The sequence below is a fragment of the Chiloscyllium plagiosum genome, chromosome 12 (genome assembly GCF_004010195.1).
Source record: "Chiloscyllium plagiosum isolate BGI_BamShark_2017 chromosome 12, ASM401019v2, whole genome shotgun sequence".
NCBI lineage: Eukaryota > Metazoa > Chordata > Chondrichthyes > Orectolobiformes > Hemiscylliidae > Chiloscyllium > Chiloscyllium plagiosum.
In genome coordinates this window covers 51,282,766-51,293,305 of record NC_057721.1, presented here as the reverse complement: position 1 = coordinate 51,293,305, position 10,540 = coordinate 51,282,766, and the positions used below count along the sequence as shown (strand labels likewise).

Here is a 10,540-nt window from a genome sequence, read left to right as displayed (position 1 = left end):
AGACAGTCAGAGGCTTTTTCCCCGGGTACAACAGAGTGTTACAAGGGGACATAAATTTAAGGTGAAGGGTGGAAGGTATGGGGGATGTCAGGGGTAGGTTCTTTACCCAGAGAGTGGTGGGGGCATGGAATGCGCTGCCTGTGGGAGTGGCAGAGTCAGAATCATTGGTGACCTTTAAGCGGCAATTGGATAGGTACATGGATAGGTGCTTAAGCTAGGACATATGTTCGGCACAACATCGTGGGCCGAAGGGCCTGTTCTGTGCTGTATTGTTCTATGTACTTGCACTATTTTTATATTTGTACATTCTATCCCTTCCTTTTCCATTCTGGGAACAATACCCAAGTAGCTGTTCTGTAATATTACCTTATCCTTTTGCTTGTGAGGAAAAGTATTCCCTCACCAAAACCGCCCTATTTAGTTTAAAGCCTGCTCCAAAACCATAATTATTCAATTAATCAGGATTGGCCTCAACAGAGTTTAAGTGAAGCCTGCCCTACTAGAAAAGAGTTTTTCTACCCAGTACTGACGCCTGTGCCCAATGAAATGAAATCCCATTCCTCCTACACCAATCTGGAGTATTTTGTTTTCTAAATTTAGCCAATGCCAGTACACTACCTAAATCACAGACATGCAAGATGCCCAACAAAAACATTTTGCTGGAGAGACTCAGCAGTTCTGGTAGCTTCTATGGAGAAAAAGCAGAATTAGCATTTTGAGTCATGATCCTTCTTCAGAACCAGTTCTAAAGGGTCACTGGAATCAAAACGCTAACTCTGCTTTCTCTCCATAGATGCTGCCAGACCTGTTGAGTTCTTGCAGTGATTTTTGTTTCAGATTTCCAGTATCTGATCATTTATTTTAGAGTTTAACCCAAGATTATGACCTTGGAGGTTCTACTTTTAAATATCCAAATTTTAAAATATTAAATTATGAAACACAGAAGATTATGTAGCTAGAAAATTTAGAAAGATGGACTCAAGCTCAAAAGGTCCTGCACGACAGCTGAGGATTTTGGAACAGGTTGAGATAATCCCCTTTGATCCAAAAAACCCTCAAATTTCTGTTTTTTGTAGAGAAACTATTAGTTGCCCACATCAGAGTATTATGTTATAACTGTTGGAAAACTGTTGGATGCATTGTCTGCAAAAGTTTTAATGCATTGTTTCTCACAAATAGCTCCACAATCATATCTTGAAAGTAATAAGAAAACATCTTAACTAACCTGATAACTCTGTGCTCATCAGGTCCTTCAGGCTTTCATCAGGTGCATAATATTTTCCAGACTGAAGTATAGATAAAAAAAAACATTTCAGTAATTTTCTCCTGATTCTGTTCAGCCACAGATGACATTTATGCTTGGAAAAAGTTGTTTTTAAGTTTTCTGTGACTGTAACCAAACTTTTCCAGAAGTATGGCTCACTATTACCACAGGAAACTAAAATGCTGTTCAAGACAAAAATTACTTCAACTAGCTAGATTACATGGTCAGTGTAACAAACAAATAGTAAAAATGAATTAGAGAATGATCAGAAAATGTAGCAATTAATCAAGGACAGAGTGGCCCCATGTCTAAAGCACCACAGTAAAACCAATCTTCAAAATATTGTACATGATCCAATTCAAAGTCATTCTAATTTTTGAAATTGGCATAATTTTAAAATACTCAAGTTTACATATCTATGTAGATCATGCCCAAAGTCAAAAAATTCTCAGTTGAAATTCAAGCTAAAATTATCATAATACTGGTAAACCAATTGCAAAATAACAGAAAATACTACAGGATACAATCTGCACCTTTTTCTTACGGTTAACTCTGGCTTGTTTTCTCAAGAAAGAATGCGGAGAGTCAATGGGACACCATGCTACTGGACCTAAAAAGATAAAAGATTATCTATAAATGTTACTAAATGTCCTTCTTTATGAAATACAATATTAAAAACTCACTGAAAATGAATATTCATAGTTTCTATTTCATAGCCCTAAAAAAATTAAGATTTATCTACCTTTGAAATAAAATTTTACCTTTCCATTGTTAATTTTTAACAAGACCTTTATTTGGCCAAGTTAACCTGCTTGCAAATAAATTTTAAGTCAGCCTCCACCAAGGTAAGACTACAGTTAACTGGACAGAATCTCCAGTCTTTCCAGGGAAAGGGCTCGGGTAGAAACCAAATGTTTTCCCACAATAATGTAATTAATGACAAGTCTGCAATCTGCACAGGAATTAACATTTCATTTAAGTTGTGATAATTCTTATGTCATGATGTAAAAGGTAAACTTGAATCCATTTAAATTTCAGTAAATTATTCATTGAAACACAGAACCCCTACAGTGTGGAAACAAGCCCTTTGGCCAAATAGGTCCACACCGATCCTCCAAAGAGTAACCCACCCAGACCCATTCCCCTACCCTATTATTCTACATGTACCCCTGACTAATGCACCTAACGTATACATCCCTGAACACCATGGGCAATTTAGCATGGCCATTTCAACTAACCTGCACGTCTTTGAATTGTGGGAGGAAACCCACGCAGACACAGGGAGAATGTGCAAACTCCCCACAGACAGTTGCCCGAAGTTGGAATCAAACCCGGGTCCCTGGTGCTGAGGCAGCCGTGCTAACCACTAAGCCACCTGCCATTACACCCAAAATGTCAACTTCTCCACCTGATGCTGCCTGGCTTGCTGCGTTTTTCCAGCCTCTTGCCTGTCTATTTTGGATTCTTGCATCTGCAGTTTGTGTCTCTAACCTGCCATAACATAGCAGACACAAGATAAATTAAGTGAAGGCTTCATTTACAGTTACTGCTGGTTATTTTAGTAGGCAGATGTCTAAACCAGTTAATCAGTGACAACTAGTTTCTAGTACCATGTAATTGAATTACAAATATGTCACTTACAACATATTAAACTGTCATTATGGAAAAATTACTAATCACCATGTAGTTTGTTAAGCAATAACTACAGTAATTAATTTTTCTGATCGGACACAGCTCGAGTTGAATTGGAAATAATAACCTAACTAAAAAGTTTCCATTGCTATTTGAAACTTCAAATACCGAAAATATCAATAGCATCTGGAAAATAGAAGAATTAATCAAAAATGTTTTAATGTTTGTGTGAAGTTAACAAATGTACTGTACACAATAACCACCATACTCACATCAGTGCTACAAAGAATAAACAAAGAATAAATAAGAATGGATTGGTTAATTGCACACTTTTCTTGCCAGATATCATAATTAGGCTTGATGTGCTATACTTTTCACTAGGAGAAAGTGAGGGCTGCAGATGCTGGAGATCAGAGCTGAAAATGTGTTGCTGGAAAAGCGCAGCAGGTCAAGATGATTGCAGGTTAGGAAGGTGGTGCTGAGTTTGAGGGATTTGACTGAGACAAGGTGAAGGGAGGGGAAATGAGGAAACTGGAGAAATCGGAGTTCATCCCTTGTGGTTGGAGGGTTCCCAGGCAGAAGATGAGGCGCTCTAACAAACTTTTCACTAACAAACTGTCAATCGTTTTAATCATTATGCAAGAGGCATGGCAAACCTAAACATAGGGATTGGATGGCATGAACAGGGTTGCACATTATTCTGATGTATCTACTTCGGGCATTAACCACCTAAACCAATGTAGCAGCTGTAAACAATGGAGACTGTACCAATCATGCATATATACTTATGAGTAAACATTCTAAATGAAGTGGGATCAGAAACAAATGTTCTAAGAGATGTTTAAATAAAACAGAGACCATGAACAAGACATAATAAATCAGTGGCAAAGATCAAAATAGCATTGAAGGAATAGCAACAGATTTTACAGATCAACCACATGAGTTTTTTGAATTGTGGTATTTCTCATGGACTTGTCCTCTGACCCATCACAATCCCTCTATCTTCCATTAATTCTGTGCCGCTTACTGAATTGCCCATTACTTAATTGTGACATTTGTCACTGCCTTTGTAAGAACAGAAACCAACAGAGGGGGTTTCCTATGGCACAGAGGTAGTGTTCCTGCCCCTGGCCCAAGAGGCCTGAGTTCAAGTCTCACTTGTTCAGAGGTGTGTATTAACATTAATTAGAAAAATACCGAGAAAGCAACAGGTCTATTTATTTCCTTCAATCCAATTCACACACTGGAGACTAACCCAGCTAACCTCCTAATCTGTCACTATAATAACAAAATATTGCAAATGCTGGAAACCTGGAAAAATAAACCAATGCTGGAGAAACTTTGTGGAGAGAGATATAGTCAACATTTCAAGACAACAAAAGAAAAACACAGCACAAGAACAGGCCCTTCGCCCTCCAAACCTGCACCAATCTTCATGCCCTAACTAAACTAAAAACAAATTTGCTGCCCTTACTCAGTCTGTATCCCTTTATACCCTCTTCGTTCATGTAACCACCCAGATGCCTCTTATATGTTCCAACATGCTTCCACCACCTCTTCTGGCAGTCGACTCAGGCTCCGATCACACTCTGCGTGAAAATCTTCCCTCACACATCTCCCTTAAAAACTCCCCCCCTCTCACCTTGAACTGTGCCCCTTTGTAATTGAAACTTCAGCCTTGGGAAAAAAAGCCTCTGACTACACACCCTATCTATGCCTCTCAATTTTGTAGATCTTTTATCAGGTCTCCTTTCAGCTACCATCTTTCCAGTCTTTTTAACCTTTCCTCATAGCCAATGCCCTCAAGACCAAGCAACATCCTGGTGAACCTTCTCTGCACTCTCCCCAAAGCTTCCACGTCCTTCTGGTAGTGAGGCAACCAAAACTGCACACAATATTCCAAACTCAGCCTAACAAGAGTTTAATATGGCTGCAACCTGGTTTACCAACTCTTGTACTCCATGCCCCAGCCGACAAAGCATGCCATTTGGCTTCTTAATCATCTTGGCAACCTGTGTTGCCAGTATTAGGGAACTGTGGAACTGCATGCCCAGATCCATCTGCATGTTAATGCTCTAAAAGATTCTGCCATTGACAATATAATTCACACTTTAATTCAATCCTTCAAAATGTATCACCTTGCATTCGTCTGGATTAAACACCATCTGTCATTTCTGTACCCAAGTCGCCAATCCAAATCCTGTTGTACCCTTTCACAATCAATCATCGGCACTATCAGCAACTCCATCAATCTTCATGTCATCTGCAAACTTACTAATCAGACCACCCACATTTTCTTCCAGATCATTTATATATACTACAAACATAGAACCTAAGACTGATCTCTGTGGAACACCACTAATTACCAGTCACCATTCTGAAAAACACCCTTCTACCACCTTCTCTGTGACCAAGCCAGTTTTGTATCCATCTAGCCAGCCCACCCTGAATCCCATATGACTTTAGTTTTTGTACCAGTTTACCATGTGGGATTTTATCCAATGCCTTATTAAAGTCCATATAAACTATATCCACAGCCCTTCCCTCATCAATTATCTTTGAACTTTTTGAAGAAGTGATAATCAGGTTGATGAGACATGACCTTCCCTGTACAAAACCATGCTGCCTGTCACTGACGAGTCCATTTTGTTCTAAATGTGAAGGCCTTCACAACAGTCATACCAGACTGGAGATGTTAACCATTTTGCTCTCCACAGATGCTTCCAGACCTGGTTGTACATTTGCTTGCTGAACTGGTAGATTTGTTCTCAGACACTGTCACCATGCTAGGTAACATAATCAGTGAGCCAGTGATCTGTCCCACTTGCTATTTGTGTGCCTTGGTCTGCTATGGTGGGTGATATCACTTCTGGTTCTGTGAGGTTGGTAAATAGGGTCAAAATTGATATGTTTGTTAGTGGAGTTCCGGATGGAATGCCAGACCTCTAGGAATTCCCACATGTGTCTTTGTTTAGCCTGCCCCAGTTGAACTTGTATCCCACTTCATCTGTGGGTATGCATACTAGTCATAGTCTTTTGGTGGCTTGTTGGTGCTCATGTATCCTGCTGGCTAGTTTCCTGTCTGCCTGTCCAATATAATGTTTGTTACAGCCCTTTCAGGGTCTTTTATATATGACGTTCATTCTACTGGTTGTTGGTACAGGGCCCTTTAAATTCATCAGGAGCTGTTTCAGTGTGTTGGTCGGTATTGTGGGCTACCATGATGCCAAGTGGTGGAGTAGTTTCGTCATCATCTCTGATATGTCTTTAATGTATGGCAGTATAATGTATGCTTTCAGACCTGTTGCATTTCTCCAGCATTGTATTTGCTCCAATCTGTGCTGCTCACCTCATCTGCCACTATATTGCAAATATTGGAAACCTGGAAAAATAAACCAATGCTGGAGAAACTTTGTGGAGAGAGATATAGTCAACATTTCAAGACAAACCATTTGGCATCTGCTGGGGAAGCAACAATCACTGGATTTTCATCATAACTTTTTTTTAAATCATTAAACAAGGCTCTTTTCAGAGATGACCTTATTCTGAAAAGGTTCAATTATTATCTGGGCTTCAACTGAGACTTGGCACAAGCCACAGGATCTAGTTATATTACAGTACTCTTTGTTCAATGTATCTCACTTCTTTTGTACATCTCATTTCAACCTGCTAATCATGCAAAACTACACTTTTAAACCCCCATTTTACCTTTAATGCATCCATCGATCTGTTCAACAAGTCTTAAACCTCCATTTTTAAAAGCTTGTCTGGGGCAATATTTCAATTATCTGTCTCCTACTTTGTTCCTCCTGACCATGGGACTCATCTTTCTCACTCAAAACGAATGGTTGTAGCTTGAACATATTACATGCAAGATTATTTTAGCTATCCATCACCAGGTTTGATTGAACAATATTAAACACTTTATTGTTGAGCTCCACTGCTTCAGAATCATGCAAAAGGATCAAACAAAATCACCCCACCACCACCAACCAATGCAAATGCCATCAGTTTGAAGTTCAATTGTCTGCTCTGACAATTGATTGCTATTACAACTATAAGCTATTAAAAGATGGATGTTTGCTTTTTTTTTTTGAGGGCAAACCCAGCAATTTTAACCCTCCTCTCAACAAAATCCTATTTTCACTCTACTCTCCTTTCTTCTGCATGCCCTCTAAGGTGAACTTGTTCACAACACCCACTCATGCGCCCTTAATCTCACTATCACTAAATTACTAGAACAAAACATCCCTTCTGGGCCAATGCTAGCTGGAATTGTAATGGTCTCCTCTTCATTTCAAAACGATAATCATCAAGCACCATCTTCAAAACCTCCACCCTTGCACGATACCACCTCATCTTTAATCTGCCCCACAAATTGGTGAAACTTAACCTCAAATCTGTTCACATTTCTCCCAGAATCAATATTGTGGTCTCTCTTTCTCTCCTGCTGCAGAATTCGAATAGTCCACAAAGTTTAAAAAATGGCACAATGTGTTACTGCGACCAGAATACTTTATTGCCCCCCCCAACCTTTTGGCATAGTCCAATACTGGTCCATTATTCAGCAAAGTATAACTGTTTTTTGCTTGCCATTCTTACTTATATGATCACAACCAACTCTAATGTATGGAAAAGGCGTTAGACTGCTGAGAATACTACACTGATTAAAAAATTACTCCGGTAAGTTTTCTAGATGATATTATGTGATGAATTATTGTGTCTTACCTGATGGAGCATCAACAGTCATATCCTCAAGATTAACAATTAGGTCATCTTCAAATGGATGGTTGTACTATAGAAATCCAGAAAAGATTAGATTGATTTGTGTATATTATCTTAAGATCAAACTTCTATATAAAAATTGCACTATTTTGTGCATTTTATAAGTGTATGACAAAAAGATAATAGAATCCCAGGGTTGCTCTCCCATTCAAGAGAAACAACTGGTGATGGTTTAACCTGAGAGCTGCCATACTGCCGGAGAACCTCAGTCAGAACCCATGCAATTGGCATCACCGTGCATTGCAAACCAACTGTCCAGCCAACTGAGCAAACTGACCCCATTAACACACCTTTCAAAAAGTTTTAACTGCAACCTAAGTACCTTTTATTTGAGTTCAACAGTATCAGCTTTTTCCAAAGTTAATATTTTGACATTATATTTCAAAGCATGGGGATCATACCAACATTTACATACATTTGGCTCTAAATGTTTGCGATTGACTGTGTTGTTACTATTTTTTGTAATCTTGTACATTAAATGAGGAGCTGAAAAATGCATTGCTGGAAAAGTGCAGCAGGTCAGGCAGCATCAAAGGAGCAGGAGAATCGACGTTTCGGGCATAAGCCCTTCTTCATTAAATGAGGAGGATAGTAAGAGACTAGTAAGATAACAGACATAGCATGTGAAAGTGAACACATTAATTGATAAATTTTGATAAGAAATAATGGATGCATCACAAACTAAATGGTACAATTTCAATAAGGCTTAATAGACACCTAGCAGTGAAGGCACGTGCCACGACAAAGTTGAGAAGGCTGTTTAAAAAAAACATGTGAGCCATGACTTTGAGAAAAAAAAAGCCTGTTTAAACCTTATTCCCCAGACCTCACATTGCAAGTTTTGGCAAAGACTGGAAACAATCTGATCCTGCATGTTCTTAAATTTGACTTCAAAATTCTAGAAAAATGAAGTTTCCGAAACAAAACTCTGTCCCTCTCCTTGGCAACTGAGGTTGTTTGTAACCTTTGTGTCATATTTGAACCCAAGCCAAGATTCTGACCAATGCCATCACCAAGATGGTTTGTTGCTACCTCTAACATCAACCTGCTTTACTCCGCATCACCTTGCCTACTGTTAAAACCTATAATCATGCCCCACTTATATCTAGACATGACCAGTCCAACACTTCTGGCTGGTCTCCCATGTTCCATCCTCTAAAACCGAGGTCATCCAAAATTCTTTACCCTTACTTGCTCCAAATCTCATTTATGTTTCCCATCATCTATGGTCTCGGATTTTATTGGCTTCCAGTCAAGCAAAATTTACATTTTAAAGTTCCTCATCCCTGTTTGTAAATCCTTTCACATCACAATAATTTTCTCTCGTCCCACTACACTCCAAGGTAACTACATTGATCTAATGCCAGCCATTTCAGCATAAGTTTGCCGGCTGAGCTGAAAATTTCGTTTTCAGACATTTTGTCACCATACTAGGTAACATTATCAGTGAGCCCCCGGTGAAGCGCTGGTGTTTTGTCCCGCTTTCTATTTATGTGTCCTGGGTGGATGATATCATTTTCAATTCTTTTTCTCAGAAAATGGTAGATGGGGTCTAAATCAATGTGTTTATCGATGGAGTTCCAGTTTGAATGCCATGCTTCTAGGAATTCCTGTGCGTGTCTCTGTTTAGCCTGTCCTAGGATGTGTTGTCCCAGTTGAAGTGGTGTCTTTCTTTGTCTGTATGTAAAGATACTAGTGATAGTGAGTGATATCCTTTTGTGGCTAGTTGATGTTCATGTATCCTGTTGGCAAGTCTTCTGCCTGTTTGTTCAATGTAGTGTTTGTTAAAGTCCTGGGATGGTATTTTGTAAATGACATTTGTTTTGCTAATTGTTTATACAGGGTCTTTTAGGTTCATTTCTGGAACTCCAGCCACATTATCTTACATCAAAAACATTGCTGAAATGACCTCCAGACTACTCAGACCCATTGGTATCATGATAGCCCACAAACCTACCAACACACTTAAACAGCAGCTCATGAATCTAAAAGACCCTATACAAATAACCAGCAAAACAAATGTCATTTGCAAAATACCATGCAAGGACTGTAACAAACACAACAGACAAACAGGCAGAAAGTTTGCCAACAGGATACATGAATATCAACTAGCCACAAAAAGACATCACTCACTATCACTAGTACCCTTACATACTGACAGAGAAGGACAGCATTTTGACTGGGACAACACATCCATCCTAGGATAGGCTAAACAGAAACACGCACGGGAATTCCTCGAAACATGGCATTCTAACTGGAACTCTATCAAGAAACACATCGATTTGCTTCCCATCTACCGTCCTCTGAGAAAAAGAACTGGAAATGATATCACCCACGCTAAGAAACCGAGACAAATAGAAAGCAGGACAAAACACTAGCCTTCACTGGAGGCTCACTGATGATGTTATCTAGTATGGTGATGAAACATTTGAAAAACTAACCTTCCAGCTCAGCAAGCAAACTTAGATCCAGAACCTCAACTTGAGCTGTAAATCTTCCCAAAATCGCTACTAAAAATAAGGAGTTATACTTGTTAAAAGAGTGCAAAGATAAAGTAATTAGACCATGGGCCTTCAGGAAACACTAGTTCGGAATTAGCTGGAGCATTGTGCTCAATTTCTGGCAACATAAATTCAGAATGTATTAAGGGCTTAGTATACAGAGATTAACCAGAACCACAATATGGATAAGACTTTAGTTATGTAGATATAATAGAGAATCTGGGGTTGCTCTCCTTTGAGCAGAAAAAGTTTAAGAGGTGGCTCAGTAGTAATGGCAAAATCATTAACGCCTTTAATGGAGTATATATGAAACTTGCCCCATCAGTAAGAGGGTTGATTTGCAAAGCATATATAAATT

The 10,540-nt window shown here is 39.0% G+C and overlaps 1 protein-coding gene across 5 annotated transcripts in view; it reads right to left on the bottom strand.

Annotated features, from left to right (window-relative positions):
- Positions 1–10,540, bottom strand: part of LOC122555253 — a 47,259-nt gene that overhangs the window by 34,244 nt on the left and 2,475 nt on the right. For 4 of the 5 annotated variants that reach the window (XM_043701048.1, XM_043701050.1, XM_043701049.1 and 1 more), the window contains exons 2-4: positions 7,625–7,691; positions 1,798–1,874; positions 1,226–1,286 (exon numbers count right to left, since the gene is read on the bottom strand). In XM_043701048.1, the coding sequence (XP_043556983.1) occupies positions 1,226–1,286; positions 1,798–1,874; positions 7,625–7,691 (205 nt within the window). Of the gene's footprint in view, positions 1–1,225; positions 1,287–1,797; positions 1,875–7,624; positions 7,692–10,540 lie in introns of those variants that run through there. The other variant, XM_043701052.1, reaches the window with a different exon arrangement.